At 39.5% G+C, this 21,461-nt stretch overlaps 1 protein-coding gene and 1 long non-coding RNA gene across 2 annotated transcripts; one reads left to right on the forward strand and one right to left on the reverse strand.

Moving 5' to 3' along the window:
• Positions 1-5,871: 5,871 nt before the first annotated feature.
• On the forward strand, positions 5,872-16,198 carry LOC123957826. Its single transcript, XR_006821905.1, has 3 exons — positions 5,872-6,005; positions 13,506-14,488; positions 14,796-16,198. It is a non-coding gene; the product is annotated as an uncharacterized LOC123957826 (long non-coding RNA).
• Positions 12,812-14,440, reverse strand: LOC123957825 (transmembrane protein 271-like). Its single transcript, XM_046030897.1, has 2 exons — positions 13,086-14,440; positions 12,812-13,006 (listed from the first exon to the last, which is right to left on the reverse strand). The coding sequence occupies exon 1, from the start codon at positions 13,965-13,967 to the stop codon at positions 13,176-13,178; it is 792 nt and encodes a 263-aa protein (XP_045886853.1). The 5' UTR covers positions 13,968-14,440; the 3' UTR covers positions 12,812-13,006; positions 13,086-13,175.
• Positions 16,199-21,461: the final 5,263 nt, after the last annotated feature.

A 21,461-nucleotide genomic window follows, 5' to 3' on the forward strand; every position in this document is an offset into this window, starting at 1 on the left:
GGAAAGTAAAATCAGAAAATCCATTCCTGCTGTTATTTTGTAGAGTTACGGGCGTCTGTAATGTCAATGAACAGCTGTGACTACTTCAAAGCTCCTCATCTGATTATAACCTGGTGGTTCTTACATCATTACCCTTTGAGAATTGTCCAGAGAAAAAAAAGCAAGTTGAAAGATTTCGTGTTAAAACTACAGTGTGCAACTTTTCACTCAGGGCAAAAAAATGATTTGTAGGTTCCCGCCCCAACACTTGTCACTCACCTTGATGAGCTGTCTGCCTTGAAACGGCATTTCGCCCGAAGCTAAGATCACTGACATCCCCCGAGCTGCCACAGGCGTCGGAGAAGCAGATGCGAAAACGAGAAAGGAGAAGAGGAAAGAAAAAGAAAAAAAAAGCACTGCTGTCCAGTGTGTTTTTGAATAGATTTTGTGTGATGCAAGACGATGTTCACACTTTTGTTTTGCTGCTGTTGTGGTTGTTGCTGTGACTCACCTTGACAGGGACAACCTCAGCGCAGACTATACCCACAGAAAATGGAGTTTAAATGTCCTGATCATCATTGAAAAGTCAAGACAAGCAAGAGGATTTACATTTGAATACACAGGGTCACTGACACTCACTCGCTGCATATGGATCACTGCAGGTTAGCTGCCTTGCATCAGAAGCAGGACACATTTTATCTGTGAGGTGGCTGACCACAGATCTCAAAGTGACCCTTTTCTAAATTGACAGCATACTGTTGACAAGTGCTTTTATCTCTCTGCGGATGAATAAGGAATCTTACAGAATTAAAAATTAAGAATTAAAACACTGTCTGATGGAACTAGTTTATGAGCCAGATAATGATCTACATCACTCGTTCAGATTATTCTGTCAGTGTTCAGTATGCTTCACATCACTTGGCTTATCTTTAACCTGCAAAATGGTGTCATGGTAGCCCACTATGTTGCTATGATGACATATGAGACAAAACACTTGATGTAACGTATGTTACTTTATGTTTTTTCATGTATTTTTATCCTCTAATTGTAATTTTTTAGGATTTAGGATTTTTTAAAATGGATGCTAATCAGTTTTCTTGGTTGGTGATAGATTTTCTGTTCTGAGAGATAAAAATGAATGTTGTAGGGGTCATGGAATGCTTAGTGGGTTTTAATAGTGAAGATCAATTATGTTTGATAGAGTAGCAGCCCTCTGCTTCTCATCAGCTACTCTGCACTAAAATGAAAACATGACACCACTTTAGTTCTGCAGAGTTTGAGAAACTCCTGAAGTACTTTAGGGCACCAAGTTTGATAATATCATTATAGTGGTCATTCTTCTTGGTGTTGGCAGCAGATTTGCTGCCAGCGGCCAGCAATGTGATTTGTTTTTCCTTGGCTTTTCTGTTGATGAAGTTTAGGTTTCTATGAGGGGAATTTGTCTTTCTTTTTTTTTCTTTGTCCATTCATACTTCCTTGTCTGTTCATTCTCAGCAAACCTGAAAGGTAAAAGGTAAATTCTTGAAAGACTTTCAAGACAGTGAGTGTCTGTGGTGTGGTGTCTGGGTCAAAGTCACTATGAGGATCTCCATTATGAAATGGATAATAATAACTACAGCTGCATTAAAGTTGCACTGAGCCATCTTCTTGCACTGCCCGGTGCAAGAAGATGCTTCAAAGCATCTTCTCACAAATCTGATGGGACAACACACTCTATGTGAAATCATTGCTCTGTATACAAATACCTACCAGCCCATGAAGTGAATCAGAATAAACCACATGGTAGAAAGATTTCAAGCACCTGTTAGCAAAAGAGTAATGTCACATAAAAAGTGACTGGTTTTGTGTTGGGGGGGCTTTTACTCCATTTTTGTAGAAATTTGTTTACATCAGCCTCCACAACAGTGTTTTGTTTGAAAGACTTTTTCCAGCGGTCATAACAAACCCATATAACTTTTGCTTCCTGTTAATACATGACATTTGTGTATTTACTTATTCTGGTAACATCCCACTTGTTTTTTATGTAGTTTATTGTGACCGTGCAGTTCATCCTTATATGTGTGTGTGCATTTTTACCACTCAGTTTGTCTGCGATCTCCCCTAAAGTTGAAATAAGTGATTTCCTTTTTTACCAACTGTGTTCTGAGTTTTGCGTTCTTTGTTTTTTGTCACAACAAAAGTGAAATGGTCACTGATCATTTAAATCAAGACTCAATTCTTGCATTATTTATGTTCTTAAAATTAAATAAATGATTTACTACATTACATTACAACAATTTTAGTTTCTGTGATTTTTGTCAGCTGCCGGATTTTGTTTGAACATTCACATATTTTAAACAGACGTTTTAATAGGAATTTATGGTCCTTTAATATTAGTGATTAGGTGCCCATTTAATTGTCTTTCAGCCCCATGCAGCCTGTGTGGAGGCCATCTGTCTGCAGGCCCAGCCTGCTCTGGAGGATAGATGACATATGAAGCACTTTTTACTGGAGTTTCTCCTGTCAAAGTTTCCCACTGACTTGGTAAAACTGAACAAGAAACCATCTGTGAAAGTGCACCTAGCGTATCTCCACGCACAGTGTAGTAGTAGGAGGATGGTAATTTAGTAATCATCCCTCTATCTGCTATCCACCCACTAAATAATTATTGTATGACTTCAGTGGACAAAAAGCTGATTTCAGTTAATTTTATAATCTATAAATATTTGTTCAAAACCAAAAATGAATGTAGAGATTTGCCAGTGTTCTCACAAAAGGTTGTGTTTGCACAGTTTAATTTTATAAAATGATCATTATTCATTTAGTTTATTTCCTTTTTGGTTTGAAAATGTTTAGTAAAAAAAGCAATCTCGAGTATGTTCTTGGTAAGTTTTTTTTGGGCTTTCCATCACAACTGGCACAGATGACCTTCTGGCTACAGCACTGAGTTAGCTGCCTCAGCAATGGAGACTTTAAACACAGCCCACTCTGATTTTTTTTAGCCTTAGGTTTTCTGGTTCCACCTACACGTATAAATCACTTTTTGCTGAAACATGGTCATGAGAATCCCCAGACCTGGCTAGCACTTTTTACCCCAGACAACTTTGGTAAAAGAAAGTGTCCGTCTCTATCCAGGAATTTGGTTTCAGAGCTGGTGTTTTTTGATTCAATCCTTTCTTTTCTGTACATCCAATTTTCTTTAGAAGAGCTGACGCGAGACATAAACGCATTATTGCTGATGTTTTGGTTGGTTTCATAACAGAGCTCTCACAATGCTATCAATCAAATTCAGTCTCCCTGACTGCATTGTAAATCTTTCTCAAACCTCAACTGTTTTAGGAAATTATATTAGTAATTTTTAAAACTAGTTTGATAAATACACACAGTATGCTTAAATCTAAAGCCGCTATTATGAATAGTTCTACATTCAAGAATGGATCAAATGAGTTTGCAATGTGAAAGAACTTGCTCATAGTGATGAACCTACTGACTCGACTCTGCAATTCCCTTTTAGCTTATTGTTTTGGTTATATGGCCTGCAGCTTTACTGTTTTAGTTCTGTCTTACCGTTTTCATTAGTATTGTCTCCAAACACCACCTGCCCAGCACGACACAGGAGACAGACAAAATTAGCTACACGGAGAGTGAATATTGGACATGGACATGCATGCTAATGTTGCTCTGAATCTGCTGAAAGTGTAAATTAGCGACTGTTTGCCGTATTAACTTGAAAGGTGATAATAATACAGCTTGTTTCCCCTACTCCAGCATGGCCAAAGATTAGTCCATGCAGGTTTAAAGGGAGAGTAAGTGATTCTGTAGATGGATTATTGATTTTTGAATTTGCCAGACAAATACACCCCTCCTTTCAGTGCTCCATAAGAAGCTCTGCCCCCAAAATCTTCGCCTTCGCCCTTGCCTGGTAATACAATTTGTTTCTCTGTTTATACTCTTCAGACCTTTTCCTCTTGGCTGATTCTCAGCCATCTCTCCTTCTTCACAGTGCCTGAAGTCCAGCAAGTTTGAATGTGCCAGTGTATAGAACTCTCTCCCACTGTCCCCTGTTCAAGAAAACTAACTGTTGCTGATTGGCTGGAACAATTTTGTAGGGAACATCCACACCACTTTCTTTGTTTTACATTTACAGAGACTGTGCAGGAAAAAAAAAATTTTGTACAAAACATAAAACAGAGAGTAAACCGTGAGGACATATTTGATGAATCACTTACTATCCCTTTAAGTAACAGCAAAAGTAAATCATCCTTGAACAATACTGAAAAGAAATAAGAGTGACAGAAAGAAAATTAAAACAGAATTTGTGAAATGACAGTTTTTACCTTTAAAGCATGTTGATTTGCATGTGCTCCTCATTTCTCTTTCATGTGAAGGAAGAGCTCTGTCTGACCGTCCAGCAGAAAATTAATTACAGGAATAGAGCAGCTGGAGAACTAAATTGAAATTGTGCCTTTTGAGTCGGAGCTTTCCCTGTGAAAGCGACCTTACCCTAGCCGCACCACTCTGCTCTTTTGATGCTCCAGGAGTTGTCTGCTAAGTGGCAGATGGCAGTGAGCCAAAGAGGTTATTGCAAGTTTAGAGCTGGCTCCCTCTGAAAACACAGCCACTGCAGGAGCTATTGATTGACACACAACTCACTCTGTGGCTGCAGACGCTGCCAGGGTTCCCCTTCTCCCATCACTGCATCTCTGCCGCACTTTCTGTTCCAAGCTACTGATCCAGCTCACTAAAACTCTGCTCAGTTGTTAAGAAGCCTGCAGGGAAACACTGGCTGTTTGCATAAAATTACTACTGGCTTGACTCACACAGTAGTGGAGAAGCTACTTGTTTACCCGTCGTGAGCTGCATTTTACAGACTGCATTTAGATCCCATCATTGATAGATACATTTGATTAGACTTTGAAAGGTTTGATTATGTGTCCAAGTCACCACAAAAAGACATGGGGGTGATTCTGACCTGAAAATCCAATCCATTGAATTTAGTTTGTTTCGGTTTACCATTTTTATAATTGCTTCTATATCAGTTTATATTGACTGCTATGTAGCTGAAGGGAGTTACAAACTCAATTTCACTATATAAGCTGTTATATTGTGACAAAATAGATTTACCTGCCTACCTAAATAAAGAGTATTTTACTCCACCTTAAATGCCAGGATCTGGATTGATAACTCCATACAATAATACAGCAGTGTGTTTTTGAGTTTTAGGTGAGAAATGTGGCATTCTGCAATTCCAGTCAAAATATAATTTTCAGTGTTAAGTAGCTGATGAACAAAGTAGCCAGGAGTTATAATATAAAATACCTGGTGCTCTTTAGCTGGCAGACAAAGGGAACAAACAGACATCTGGTGCAGAGAGTTTGGTTTATACTGAGCATAGGTGATAATTAAACATCAACAGTGAAGAAAAGCCTTTATTATGTATTAATTCAGCAGGCTGCCATGTGAGAGGAGTCAATTGTAATCCACAAATCCAGCTGCAAGTCAGAGATGGTGGAATCCAGGTCAGCCATTAAAGGACTGTTAAATCATCTGTGATGCTGATCATCCGGGCAACCAGCAGGAGGTTAATAGAACTTTTTCTTCTTCTATACAAAGGCTTTCCGTCCTTTTGAATTACAATAGCCTGTGACTGATACGAATTATGAAGTCACATTTTATTATTATCAACAAAACAGACGATACTGAAAGTTTGTGGGGAGTTTTCTTTCCAAAACAAACTACTGGACTGAAAATATCCAAAGTCTCAGCAGCTGGCTCTAATCACTAAATCACTGGTTCTGATCGACAACCTTATCAACCTCCTGCAGGATCAACTTGTGCACTCGAGTTGAAAAACTGTACTTATTGCCCTTTTAACTGTTTGCTCCAATTCTCTTTGACATAAGCATCCAAAGTCCTTATTGACTTTGTAGCTGTCAATTGAACATGATTTCAACGCACTTTTAGGACTTCTTGACTGAGTTTTTAATCCTGTCACGCAATGCACAGATAAAGACCATCTGATATGGGGGAAAGTTCCAGAATAACAGGTAAGTATGACCTTGAGTTGGGATTGCTTTGTCAAAATACTATTTCCAAAGTCAAGAATGAACTTTCATGCTTACAAGCAGACACAGACGAGAAGTCCTAACAGTTCTATGCTTGAACTCATTAGAACTGAAGCAATTAATCCATTAGTTGATCAACAGAAAATTATTTAGCAACTAATCTGATTATCGATTTATCATGTAAGTACATTTTTTAAACCAAAGTGCCTCACGAACACTCTCTAGTTGCAGCTTCAGGGGAGTTATTGTTTTCTATGTTTTATATCACTGTAAGTTCTGATCTGCATTTTTCAATGTTTTGTAACATTTTACAGACCAAATAATTTACTGATTAATCATGAAAGTACTGGTCAGATTAATACATAATGAAAGTATTTGTTAGTTGCAGCCCTAAACATCAAAACTGCTACTGAGCTTGCATGTCGACAGATCCATCTCCATGACAACTGAGAAAATTCAATCTGCTAATGGATAGGCCTACCATGTTATATGGCTGAAAGTCCTTAAAAAGGCTCGTAAGTGGACTTTGAGTTGGGATGGTTTTGTCTAATATCTTTGACATCTGATATTTTAACATCAGCATGTGTTGATTATCAATTTAAATGTTTGCTACAAAATGTGCACGTATGTAAGGTATATAGATGTAGGCCTATATATATCAGTAATATGCTGAAAGCACATAGCCTGCTTCAGTGACTCCATTGAGCTGTATGACTCCTTCCAGCACCTAAAGCTACAAGATATAAATTCATAATTATCTGCAGATAATGTACACGGTACAGACGTAGTTCTACTGTCCCTGCAGTAGTGCCTTTTCTGTAGGGTTTTCTACTGTTTTTCTCATTAAGCATTCAGTCATAACGAGAGCTCTAACACTGTTGCTCCTGCAGAAGAAAAATGAAAATTAGAATCTTCAAAGAGAGCATAAAGTAGAATGAAATTTTTCAGAAATTGGCATAAGCGAGTCTAATGGCTTAGAAGCTCACACGTAGGTAGTGAACTACATTTTTTGTCAGGAAAAGCCCAGTGTTGGCTTTTAAAAGCCACTGGAGCTTTTCCAGACACAACTCTCCCTGGCAGCTGCGCACAGACAAATGGATATGTGTCTAATGAAAGCCTTTTAGGGGGTATTGATTTATTTTTTTTCCATAAGTATGGCCAGCAGTTTTGTCCTTGACATACATGCAGACAAGTATGCAGATGGAGGGAAAAAATGTAGTGCAAGATAGCCTTTTGCCTGAACCCTTTGTGTCTGTGTTTCTCTCAGCAGCGTAACTATTACTTCCTCTGCGTGAGTGGCACTACAACATTTAAAAGGTTATTACACTTGTTAATGAGCTAATTGTCCTACCAAGACTCAAGTAGCGCCAAAGACATATTTGAGCTACCTTCCTCGCCAGCAGCCTCCATGAGCTCGCCCTGGATGTACGCTTCTGTCCAGGTACATCATTCATCCAAATATCTGCAGTGTAATCACTTGTGCAGAAACCCTCCCTTATATTTCCCAGAGCAAGGAACTTTGAGATGCAAGTCAGCGGTTTTGACTTTGTGTGACCAGAGCCAGAGGCTGTCATTACACTAATGCAGCACTGCTAGCCAACAAAGGATGCCACTAGGAAAAAAAAAAACTCCAGATCACAGAGTACACAGATCTTAAGATAATACATCACAACCTGACCTGCTTTTTTTAAATGTGTAATTACTCGTCATTATAGCTATGAAGCAGCAGGGCTTTTTCATACAGTAGAAAAAATATCATAAGCTGTCATCAAAGGCACAGTTCATACATTAATGGAGGAAATCATTTACTAATACGTACTGTTAATGGCATTTTAAAGGCAGTTTTGACATTGCATTAGTGTTTAAAAATAGTGATAATTTAAAAACTTAGTTTTTACAGCAGCAGCTGCCACTGTGTTGATTTCTGATGTTTGAAGATAGATTGTGTCTTGTAGAAGGAGGTCACCAGGTCAAATCCCATGAAAAGGTGTCACTAAGAAAGGTGCTTAACCCCCATTTCCTCTCACGTAGTGACTTGCTGGCCATCAGAAGAAGACACTGGCCTTACTTGGCCCTCGGTGTGAATGTGTGAACTTACATGTGAATCCAGGCTCAGTCATGTTCCCTGGATACATACAGATTAGATTTATTGTGTAATCTTTGCTTTTCTTTCAAGTGAACAGGCAGGTGACATTATTTAACGGCCACAGAGTACAGATGCATTTGTCACGATAAACAGCACAGTGGTGACTTTTAGAACTTAGTCTCTCTGTCTTTACTTGTAAAGGGGAATGCGCTTTGTCATTTTATCGCTACGCCTGATGGAGCTGATATTTAAATACATGCAGTGACATTGTGAAACACGCTGGATAAAATGAGTCAGACTAAACTGAGAGTTGTTTTTGGTTGGATACTTTCTTTCTGGTGGGAAGTAAAAGTATGGAATGATATTTGTGCCTAAGTCCTGAGCGTGGGACATTTTGAGCACAGAGAGAAAATTGCAAGCGCAGAAATTATATTTTGTGGAGAAATTATCTTGACACGATGAACTTTTTAATTTGAGCAAACAAAAATATATTTGCGTGTTTGCTAATATCCACATTAGCACACAAAAATAACCTCTCTCCTGGTGCCCAACAGTGTTACAGTGGGCCACAATTTCAGACAATGGAATATGATGGAGTGGCCCAAGGTAATTTCTGATAAGCTGTTCCGATCAGCTCCAATCTTATTACTAGTAGCTTATGGGCATCTAGGGAAGTAGGGAAGCACTGACAGAAACAGTTAAGCGTAAATTATTTATACAGTTTTGGTTACAAACAATAGCGTATGAACATTTATAAGATTGTGTTTGTCAATTAATCTGTACTTTATTAGCTTGCAACTTTAGTTACTCTTGGTAGGTAACTTTATGTCAGATAAGCGGTAGAGTCTAAATTAGCTAACTAAGCTAGTTGGCTAACTTGATTATTGCTAAATATGCAGCCAAGACATTATTATTATTCATATAGTTTTAAAAAAAAAATTTAAATACTGAACTTTTCTGCGTCCCTATTTTGTTTTAATTTAGTATCAGAAGTGCCTGAAAAAAATCGCACTTCATCAGAGTGAAGTGCCTCTATAGTGAGCTGACTTATTGGTGGTGGGATAAGCATTCAGACCCACGTAAAAGTAGCAATAATATTATTATTATTACTTATGTGGAAGTATAATTTTACTGTTATAGTTGGTCAAGGTGGGGCTAATTATTAGTATTTTATAAATTATTAAGAATTTTCATCTGTAATGGATCAAATCTTATAAACATTTTGTTTATGTAAAATGTTCAGTTCAGTTCAGCCCCAGCGACTAATTATTAGATTTTGTAACCTGCATGGTACAAGAGAGGAAAGGAAAAAAATGATGACTGCCATTACCTTTGAAGCGCTCCTTAAGTCTGCTCCTTTAGCCCGAATGTGTCCTTTCCTTGATTATTTATATTCCTTTAGTCTGTAAGAGTCCACCGATCAAAAGAATCAAAACAGCTTTTCATAAATATTAATCCAAGTTGTAAATCCTGTCTGTGAAGTCCATCACTCTCTGTCTGCTAACTTCTCTCATCCTGCACTGTGTTGTTTTTGTGATGTTACTTCAAAATAAAAGCACATGTCGGAGCTAGATCAAATGAATGACATGTATTTGATATTATTGGATAAGTTTTATACAAGTAATATTCTGTTTGAAATAAATAAACGGTTTCATAGTAGTTTCAGTTTTGTGCAAAAGGAATTAAAGGCCTGTCCCATACAGACGCCTCTCCCAAATATAGGCAGGGTCAATTCAGTGATTTTAGCAAATAAAAGCTCGGGCTATTATTCAAGGTTTTACGGTATTTCCTTTTGAATTGTAGTGGAGTAGAAGAATAAAAGTTCAATACTTAAGTGAACATATTTACTTACTGTGATTTAGGCTAATTATTATTCAACACTAAAGAGCATGCTTTTAAAATGAGATATTGCACATACTCTGTCCACTGTCCAACAAAATCACGCATAATTATTGAAACAGATACACGAGTCTGTTGTGATGGCAGTAACTACATAATGGTGTTAAAAGTTGCATAATCGGGGTTTGATATGGCCAGCTGATTTTATAGTGTGGTGAACAGTAATTCTAAGAGCATGAGCACTGATCAGTCTTCACTACATCTGACAAATAACCACCCTGTTATATTAATGCAATACATTTTTAGCAGTAAAATATCAGAAAATGTTAGCCTGGGCGTCTTCATGGGTCTCCCTAAGCTTTAAGATATAATCAGCAATTTATCTGCATTTTGTCATGATGTTTATGCTCAGTTGGGATATATTCTAGGCTTAGCTTAACCGGACAATCAACTGGAAAATGGAAATGGAAAATATCTTCAGTCCAACCAAACTCCCCAGTGCAAAAAAAGCCAGTCCTGAAGTTCCTGTGATTTAATAGGGGCGATCACAGTGCCATCAGAGACCGGAGCTTCATCTATAGTTTTAGGTTTATTTACACAGCATTCAGTTTCCCAAAGATCCCGTTCATAGTCAGTAGAGTAAAACCAAATAATGCCTATACCTAAGATACTTGCCATCTTATTTTTACAACAGGTACTGAAGGTTAAACCATTTTTTGTAAGTAACAAGCACCGTGCATGATAAAAATGTGTAACAGAAGCAGCATTGCTTCATTGCAGTACCGCCCTGAACAATGGTCTTTACCAAACCTGACATTTTACTACTATTTGAAGGTGTTAAGATGCAAGAAAGACAGCAGAAGACACTCTCAGACAGTTTCTCTAAAGGCAAAGGTACATTTATACCTACATTTATATCTATTGTCTAACTGAAAAATGTTGTTTTGCAAGCAGATAAAAAATAAAAAACAAAAACCCCACAACACAATAAACCATCTGAAACATATCCAGACCAGCTAACTCATTAAGGCTTGGTGTGATACTGCTGACCTGTGCTCCAGGTTGAAGAGTTGCTGCTGGCAAGGGCGCACACCTTATTTGTTTGAAAGGGTCTGAACCTAAAGTCTTGTTTTCTGTTGTGGTCAGTGCTGGTGCACAGCCACAGCAGGAGACTTTAACAGAGCCCTTAACATTAGTTTTGTCTGCATCTTTCTTTGGACACCCCTCCATGAAACCTAGCCCGCCGGCTCCCTAAAGACCTCTTTTGTTCTCTGGTCGGTTGTTGAGTTATCTTTATCTCAGGTTATAAAGCTGTAGTTTTTACTGGCAGGTTTTTTTTTTTATTCTGTATTCAGCTCTGACATGCAAAGCCCAACTTCAGTAGAATGAGGGATTGGAAAGCATCATCACATGGTTTGAAAAAGATAAGAGGAGGATTATTACACTGAGCCAGTACTGTATACTCTTAAAGTTTCTCTCTCTTAAAGTGCCCGTGGAGAGACATTTGGCCATGGATGCTCATTTGAGGGCTTTAATTTGAGGGAAAAGGGACAATTTCAACTCAATTTACTACAGAGAAGGATTGTCTAAAGGTGGCACGTAATGATGACAGCCCAATCTGTAATTATTTTTTCTGTCACTGTTCTAGGTAAGTGAAATTGGTAACAGTGAGGTTGAAAAGGTTTTGATGGTCCCAGGAGGATCCACGCTGAGAGCTGATGTGGTTATTTGTGTGTGGTGGAGTTAATAAATGATTTCAAGGCACATCAAATGGAACAATATAGGAAGCCGTGCTTCACAGTTTAAATCTTTTAAATTGGAAACAGTGCATGACCACCTTCAGTCTGTATCATATCCGGAAAGCCTGTTGAGAGTGTATCATTATCCCTCCTGCTACTTTAAAGCAAATGAGTTGCAAATGGTGCATTCAGGTGCAGATTGTCCCTCTGCTCTATCCGATACCCCACATACTCATTATCATTAACAGCAGTTATATGAAATTTACCAATTTTACGGACGCATTTTTGATCTGTTGTGTATTTTCAACAAAACCGAACCTTAAAGGTGCACTCCACCAATTTTACATATCAAGTTTACGCATTATGAGAGGTACTACCCATCCAGGGAATACTCCTATATAATTGGTGCAGTGGATGAGACAAATGCCTTGGTGTGATTCCCACTGTGACACATACACCAATGTGTCCCTGAGCGAGACACAGAGCTCCAAAGTGTGAAATAAGAATATGTGACGATGTCATACTGATGTCGTTAAGGTTAGCTGAGCTCGGGGCTTGAAGACCACAAAATTTGTAGGCTTAGTGATGCAAACTGAGGGTGTGAAGTTTTAAAATGTTCATCAGACAAAGAGTCTACTGAAAAATGCTATCCAGTGGCATTATGGGAAATGTGATCCAGTGTTTTTAGAGCTTGACCCACAGGAAACAAAAGTCAGGATGTTTTTTTCATCTGCTTGGATCAATTTTTTTATTTTATTTTATTTTTTTATTTGTCTCTTTTGAGTCCTCCAATTTTATGAGAACGAAATAATAAATCACTGCAGCATGCTCACAGAGTGTGAGAAGCTGAGCCCTTTGGAGTCTTTTTTTTTTTTTTTTGTCAACATTATAGCATGATGATGTTTTTCAGATGTTTTCCCAGTGGATGATATAACTGCTTAAATATAGTAGCCTAGAATACGAATGGCTCTTCATCATTATAAAAATATAAAGGTTCAATTGATGAACTACACTGCACCATAGCGATCAGAAGAAGTTGGCTGAACCCTTTACAATGAAGTTTAGATTGACCACATCAACAGGATTTCCAAAAGCTACACTGGCAGCAGCTTCACGACATCAGATGAGGTTAAATACACTTTTTATTCACAAGTAAAAATGTTAACAGCAAACATTCAAAACACAAACTCTGCTTTTGTTATACAAGCAAGCTGTTGCGTTTATGGGCCTTGATCTGCCTGGGCCTGTATCACTTTGATCTGTTCCTCTTCATCAGTCTGACCGGTGATGTACACTATAAGCTACCAGGTAGATGTAGGCTAAGAAAATAGCAGAATGAGAAGGAATCAGGTGAATGAAAATCCACTGCTGTTGTCCCCCTTGTGTAGCCTAACTTACTGGTTTTTGGGGGGTGTTGGGAGAGGAGAAGCACAAAGGTATTGATTGTCACAGCAGAGGAAAGCGCTGCAAGGGGCTGCTCCAGGGCGGCTATGTGTTGCATGCCTCAGCGGGGAAAATGTCTTCATATGCGGGCGGCAGTTCACTGGGGAGCGGGTAAGAGAAAGGGAAGCAATGATTGAGCTCCGGGTCCGTGGGCGAGTATCCCGGCAGCTCGATTGACGGGTGTCCCCCGCACTGCACTTCTGCACCTGTCTCGTCAAACATATTAAAAACACCCAAATTGATGTAAGAGACCGGTTGGAAATCCGCCGAGGAGCAGTCCCGCTCCTCGCTGAAGATGATCGCGCCCGCGCGCTGCCTCTGAGACTGGCGGCTCCTAGAAAACTGCTCTGATTTGTACCTTTTGATGACCACCAGGTTGACGAGCCCGAGGACGCACTCCAAGGTGCTGAGAACAGTGGAGACAATCAGACTCCGCTGGTAATCCCTCAGCTGCTCGCAGGCAGGGTTCACAACCACAGAGTGGAAGCAGTAATGGGAATATTTCCTCTCCACCAGAGAAGCCGTGTCCCCGTCCACCACCGCGCCGGAGAAGGCGGTGAGAACTCCCAACAAGAAGACCACAACACCGAGGAGAAAGAAATTCCTGCAGCCGGGCTTCTCCATGCAAAAGAGCAGCGCGGAGCCCAGCAAGACCTGCCCGACTCCCACAAGTAGCCCGGAGTAGAAAGCCCCGGCCGCGGACCCGAGGTGGAAATGCGCTTTCACCGTAGATCCCAACGACACGCATCTTAATCCAACGACAACTTCGCTCAGGGCGCACACGAAGAGGAGGGTGCTGGAGAAGACGGTGCACAGTCCTTTCCCACTCAACTTCATTATATTCCACCTCTGCCGCTCTCGATCCCTCTGCCACCTTCTTCATCCTCCTTCGTCTCCTCTGGAAGCACTCTCACTCTGGGACATCATCTGCCGGTGACTCCTCCGGTTCAGAGCGGGCAATCCTCACCGCTGTGGCGTCTCTCTCGCATCCCAGCCGCTTTACAGGAATATATAAATAACTAATGCCAAGGACGCGTTCCTTTTTTCCACTTATCGATAATCCACTCGCAAAGATCACTTTACCCCAGATCACCTAACCGCCCATCAGACTCTGGAAGCATTCTCCTGACCAAAAGTTGTTTCCTTTTTTTCTCCTGCTGAACGGAGTGTCTCATCCGCAGTCCGCCAAGTCGTCGGATTGATGATGTGTGGCGTTTTTGTGGCAAAGAAGGAGGCGGCTGCTTGAGCCTGAGATGCTTGAGGGTCCTTTGGACCAATGACCAATGACCCACAGGCCTTCAAATCACTGAAACACCCCTATACGGAGACTTTAAATGTGTGCAAGGTGCCCCGAAAAGGTGGGTAAACGAGTTTTGGTTGAGAAAACACCAGCACTTATTTACACCCTTTTAAAGCCCTTAGGCTTGTAGTAAAATCAGTTTGCTAGCAATAACTGTGAGTCACTGCATTTCATTTGTAGGCTACTGGTGGGCTACATTGCAAATAAAAGGTGGATAAACTAAGTTTTGGTTAATTATAATTTTTACAATGATATAATATCATATAACTTTATTCAACTAATTCTAGTGGATGTTATTTATAGGCTACATACATACTGTTATATGTCTACATCAACCCTGCATAATTGTTGTTGTTGTTTGTCAGGTGGATGTTTCTGTAAATCATAACAAAAGAAATTAATAACAGAGCAGCGCTGCTGAGGATGGACGGAGGCTAGGCGCTGTCCGTGGTGCTGAAACATCCAGGACAGATGGAAGCTGACTGGACTCCTCTACATCCTTCCTCCCCCCCCCCAAAAAAAAAAAATTACACCAGGTATATGTGAATGTAGGAGAAGGGGGGGGTGTTCAGTGCCCAAATCGCCATCGTCAAATGGAGATTCTGAGGGACACAGACTATCAGAGAGAAAAATCAAATGAAGCCCAGGTGTTACAGGGAAGATTACTGTTTGGAGAAATTCTGTTTAGTCCCACAACAACAATGTACAAGGACATGCAGTGAGTCATCAAAATACAGCCCACAGTCTGAAAGTAAAGAAAAGTCATTTGAGTATAATGTCCAATATGTTTCCTATTAAAAGAGAAAGGAGCAGGTAGACGGCACATATGTTTCATAAATTTCTGGGTTTAATATCTGTTTTTGTGGAACATTTCAGAGACAGATATGGAGATTTTGTTTTGTCCCAAAGTTCACATTTTACCTTTAACAAATGCTGGATAGGGGAGATTAGGACCAGATCAGATTGGGTCAGATTGGTACCATGAATCTATGTCACATTACAATGTGTCATGGCAATTCATCTCATGGCCGTTGAGATATTTCAGTCTGGATCAAAGTGGTGGACCGACCAAAAGAATCACTTTCCATAGCCAAACAAAAGCCCATCATAGAGCCTGAGGTAGCCAAAAACATGACAAATGACAGAATAAGAGGCAACCATCTGAGAAAAGTTCAAGGATATGTAAAAGTATCCCAGCGTTTGACCTGCTGGCAAGTTGTTGGATTTGATTTATTTCCAATTCATTTACCCTAGATGTGAAAACATTCAGAGGACAAGCGCGTGTTTTTGACTTAATGAACCGAACGTTTGATGGGTGCAGGTGAGAGAATTACACCAGGGAAATCCCTCGTCCACCCATTTATCACAATGAGCCACCTCATTGACTGTACCAGTACAGCTGCCAGTAAGTGTGTGTGTGTGTGTGTGTGTGAGCCTGAGTCTAATTAGGTTATTACCACTTTGCGGAGGTTTGCAGATAAGAGAAGATGCTGTGAATGATGAGTTGATGATCTGCTGATTGGTTGATTGATTGGCAGTCCTGCTTGCTGGCAGTTGGTGTCTCTGCCAGTGTGAGTTGGTCTATTGGCAGCGCTGTTGAAGTCAACACCATCAACAGCAACAATGAGACTGACACCTCTCATCTTTTGGCCCATTCAGACCAGACTTCAGCAGGAAAAGAAACAGCCCTTCTGTTACAGTATTGTATAATGTCCACACTTTGCTGATCAGCAGATCGAATTTTCACATTTGTTGTTATAAAATGTGGGCGTTGTGAACCCTTTTAAGACTGTAACTGTGATTAAAAGCTATACAAATAAACTTGAACCAGGCCAACTCAGAAAATGGCTGTAGTTAACGCACAGTAAGAGCAGTCACAGGTGCACTGCACAAATTTCAATCTTAGGGAAAACTATTGAATTCAATTGTCCGACAAATTTGATGAAGCAGAAGTTGTTAACAGCATATGTCTTTCATCAGGGCACAAGGAGAGCCCTGTTCACCTCCATAACACAGACAATTTCCCTCTCATGGTCACAAACCTGGAAGATGCTGCTACTGAAGAGGAAAGTAATTCACATCCGAATAGGTTAGATTGCCCCCCACACACAAGGCTGCAAGTGGGAAGGCTGTAGACAACTCTATAATGAGCAAAAAATGTATTTAATTTCACTGCGGAGGACACACTTCGGCTCAGTGTGTGAACACTGCAGTACATTGTTTTTATCCAGCAGTGTAAGGACAACATGATAAACCAAACATAAACCTGGCCTATTCAGTGATACACAGAACAATTCAGATAAATCCCTCACACTGTGGTAAAATCACCCTTTTCCCTCCAAGAGCAGCTTTTTAAAACTTAAATCACTACAAGTTAAGGTGTGTGTGTGATGCTTTGTGTGTGTGTTTAAGTGCCTATTGCTTCAGCTGTGCCAAGAGTCAGCTGTGAAGGGACCACTCCTGCATCTGAAATGCAGTTTTACAGCAGCAGTTACAACAGTGGTGACAGGCCAGCCTGTACAATCCTGTGCTAGCTTATAAATATTGATGAATCTAAAGCAATCTCAACTGTTGTTGGCGGCTGGAACTGAGGGGGACTCAAACAATGTTTATCCCAAAAAGGAAAACTATAAACAATCAATACAGAGGCGGACGACCTGTCTGTCCAAGCCAGGACAAGGGACAGGGCCTGTCAACTTGGCAGGACTGTAAGGAAAATAAACAAAGAAGCAAAGTGTATTATTTAAAGCTGCACTAATCAATATTTTATGTTAAAATGGACTAAATGGCAACGTGTAATTTGAAAGGTGTTTCTTATTGTGACCAACCCACTGATAATCATCCCTTAACTCTGCTCTTCCCCTCAGCTCTACGGCATTTTTTAGCCTCTTTTAGCTAACAGTTTTGGTTTTCCAGCAGGCAGCTTCTGCTCTCATAAACCTCATTTACAGCCACAACAGGTTGCTGTTGTCGTCAGCTTGAATATAATGCTCTGATAAACCCACTGTACGTTACCTGCCCAACAGAAAAAGCTAGAAAACGTTAGCAACTAACATTAGCTGGTCAAGCGGGAAGCTTCCAGTCTGAGACGTGAATCCAATGCGAAGTTCCTTAAATCTGCATTCAATTGAACGGACAGTCATTTAGTAAATTATGGTCCCATTTAGAGGAAAATAGACCATAAAGCAGGGGAAGCTTTAGGGCGGGATTATCTATGATTAACAAGTCGTTACCATGGCGACCTGTCAGTCAGGCTAGAGTGACTCCTACACACGGCACTGTGTAAATTTAACCAGCGCTGCTGAAAAAGCATATGAGTAGGCTGTTCACTTTCTCTGGTGAGTACATTTAGTTTTAAGCCTTTTGTTCTCTAGATAAAGTTATCAGCTCTGTTAAAATGACGGTTCAAGTGAATTACAGATGCACCTAGCTAGCGCCACACACTGCCGTTAGCGCCGCCGTCTCGTCCGAACATGGTCACGTCCTGTGCCGCTGGTTTGCAAAAACTCAACATGGCAGCGGCCTATCGGCCAAACTCGAGGCTTCAGAACGGCAGTCCACAAACCAACGGGGGACGTCACGATGACTACATCCATTTCTTATATAAGGTCTATGTAGCTGGTGAACATAGTTGAGCATTTAGCAGCAAAGAGCCAGACATTTTCTTTCCTAATGAGTTAGTGGAGACCAATGAGTTAGTGAAAACCACAACAGAGGTACAAGGAGAGTTAACTGCACTTAAATTTGTCAGTTGGCCAGAAACATGACTCCAAATCAATAATTGTTTCTCAATGTCTGATGAAGTACTTAAGCAACTGTTTGCTAACACAGCCATATCACCTTTATTCGATGTATTATGTTTCGAGCTAGTTCTGCTGCCCCCAAGTGAGATATTGGGATCATTTTGGTGTTTTATGTTAAAATACTATTATTGTATTATAAAGTTTTTATAAGCTACTTCTTCATTTAATGTCTTGTGCTGAGAGATGTCTGTGGGTTCTATGGAGCTTTTAAGAATGCCATTATCTTTAGTAAATGCTTTTCAGAATACAGTTAACACAAATACACTGAATACTGAAATACAGTGTTAGGTTAAGGAAATTACAGTAGTACAGCCGTGAGGTGATAAGCGCGTGTATAATTGTTTCCAGTTCTCTATGGGATAAAAATGGCTTCAATTTGGCTATGATTCTAAGTTGATAAAAATTGCCTTTCACAACACTACTGATTTGCTTGTTAAAATTCAAAGAAGTATCCATGAAAACACCTAAATTCTTGTATGTATTCATTGTAGTCAAGGGACCAAGTGAATTACTTAAGCTAATGACAGAGCTTTCAGGGCCAAATAGAATTACCTCAGTTTTATTTTCATTTAATTGAAGGAAGTTCCTCGCCATCCAGCCGTTGATATCAGTCAGACAGTTTAAGAGGTTTTTCAGAGAGTGAGTGCTGTCAGGTGTAACTGGTATAGAACTGTGTATCATCTGCGTAACAATGATACAAAATATTGTAATTCTCAAAAATAGTACCAAGAGGAAGTATGTATGGTGAAAATAAGAGAGGGCCTAAAATCGAGTCTTGAGGGATGCCGCATTTAATGGCAGCAGGAGATGATGAACAATTTCGTATTCTAACAGTAAACATTATTTCTGTCAGGTAGGAAACTAACCATTATCCAATTAGTAATGCTGTCACCAGTGTTACCATCATCATTATCAGTCATTGTCTAAAATAAATCCAAAGCAAATTAATACAATGTCCTCTTATAATCTACTGTATATCAAAAGGAAAATTAACATCCAATTCTTCTCCTGGTCCTTTTAATTTGCAATACTAGATGTATTAACATACTTGATTGCCCACTATAAATATTTTCTATTGGTTTTCATGGACTGACATTTAAACAAAGTACTTTTGGAAAATTAAAGTAAGAGTAAAGAGTAAGAGTAGAAGCCATTAAATCCAGATAATAAGTTTAAATCATAAAGACTAACAACAGTTAATGTGAGAGCAGTGTCTTCTCATTAAACATCCCACTCAGTTCATTTAGTTATGCTTAAAAAACACTGAAGTCAATTATAAATCATTGACTGGCTGGTCTGGAGACAGCGCACGCAGAAACTAGATTAATACTTTAAGGACATTTCTTACACATTCAGTAGCATCATTGTGAATGTTCTTTATGCTTTTAAGAAGATTAATAGTTGTATGGATACCCATGTAGTTTGTTTTCCAAAAAAATGATGATGAAAATGAGACAGTGGTTCATTAGTAGGAAGGCAGAGGTGTAGTGACGACGATCACATGTGAGGTTAAAAAACAGTCAACAAGGACGTTTTAATAAAAAGGATTATCTTTTGTATGTTGCCTTTTTATTAAACAGTGATGTTGCAGATGGGGTATGTGTATGCATCTTAATCACTACCCGAATAGGACACCCTTTCAAAGGAGTTAAAGGAAAGCCCAGCTGAGTTTCCAGACCCTTTTTATATGATACATATACTATATATATGTATATGTTTAACATTATGATTGTAACAGACATTTTGCTAAACTGAGAAACACTACTTAGTTTTTAAAGGTACAACATTTTGCATTTTGGATTCTTTGTGTGGTGAGGGAGTACAACATTGAGTTTAAAGTTTAAAGATAAAAAAATAAGGCAGAGGTTAACTATAATTGTCTTATTTTCTACAAATCTTTCGTAAAGACCAAAACCAACAATGTTTTAGCCCATCTCTCAACCAGACCCACCTCCCTACCTTCGCTGTGGCTCTCAATTTCAGTCAAGTCCATTTGTTCTTCTTTCATTAGAGATGAAAAGTTTCATTACCAAATCCTAAATCAGCTGGGCACTATAGGTTTTAGCAGTTGTTACTTTGCCAAATTTGTTGGCTAGTTTTCTGCCCTGTATTTATACACATTTTGTGGGCTAGTGACAATTTGATGCACCACAACAGCATATGTGAGACTGATTCTAAATAAAGTGCCCAATCATAATTACACAACGTGTCAGTCAGTGTAACAGTGACTTAATTGATGTTTTGTTTGGATAGCAAGCTCAATGACACAGAGGACTAAGATATGCAGACAATGACAACATAGGCAATACATTTAGGTTCATTTCATTGCTGGCTTTGGTCTTTTCAGGGGTTTTGTTGATATTAAGAACAATATTGAATAATATAAGCTTAGCATGGCAGGTTTGTTGTCTCTTTTTGTATTTCAATGTGGTTCTCTTTAATTAGTGTTCATACAAAGTGTTTGTGTATAAACGGTGAGAAAGTTATAGAAATTGCAACTGGAGTGACAGGTTAGTTCCTCACTGCTTTCACCAAATTTGTCTGTTTTCTGTATTGAATTACATTGTGAAAATACAATAAAAATGCAAAAATGTGCCCCCTTGAAAATCACACGTGTATGGTTCTGGTATCAGTGTGTATCTCAGAGTTAAAACAAACAAACATGTGGCTGACTCCGTGATAAATGGAGAGGCTGCAGAATCCCACAAAGGATTAGCTGCTTTTTCCACCATTTAGAAGAAACAGATGTCTCAGAACCAAGCTGGATCTTGTCCAGGACTCTTCACCAAAACATTGGTCTCCTGTTAATCCACTGCATCTGTGCGTGCATCTTGCATAGAAGCGAGTGGCATCACAAGTCTACATAAAACCGCTGCTTTGGAAGTCACATATGGACATCAGAACAGAAGACATTTGGCTGCAGTCTGTCTTCTTCACCTGTATTTAATAACTTCCATAACCTGCAGGCTGTCAGGGAAACTGGGTGATTTGTTTGGATTTGTGCTGGGTTTAATTAGTATTTTAATTACACACTGTCTGGAACCCCTTTTATGTTCTGAGTTTAACCACTAGGGAACACTGTCCTCCAAACAATGCTTAAAGTGATGCAGCAGGTACCTGATCTGTGTTGTTTAATAAGTTCAAACAGTGGAGCCAATATTCATTGTCACAGCCTGGATTGTGCATTGTGTCGCCTGTTTTGTTATTTCAGCTATTAATTAACAAAGT

This window comes from Micropterus dolomieu, linkage group LG19 (genome assembly GCF_021292245.1).
Source record: "Micropterus dolomieu isolate WLL.071019.BEF.003 ecotype Adirondacks linkage group LG19, ASM2129224v1, whole genome shotgun sequence".
NCBI lineage: Eukaryota > Metazoa > Chordata > Actinopteri > Centrarchiformes > Centrarchidae > Micropterus > Micropterus dolomieu.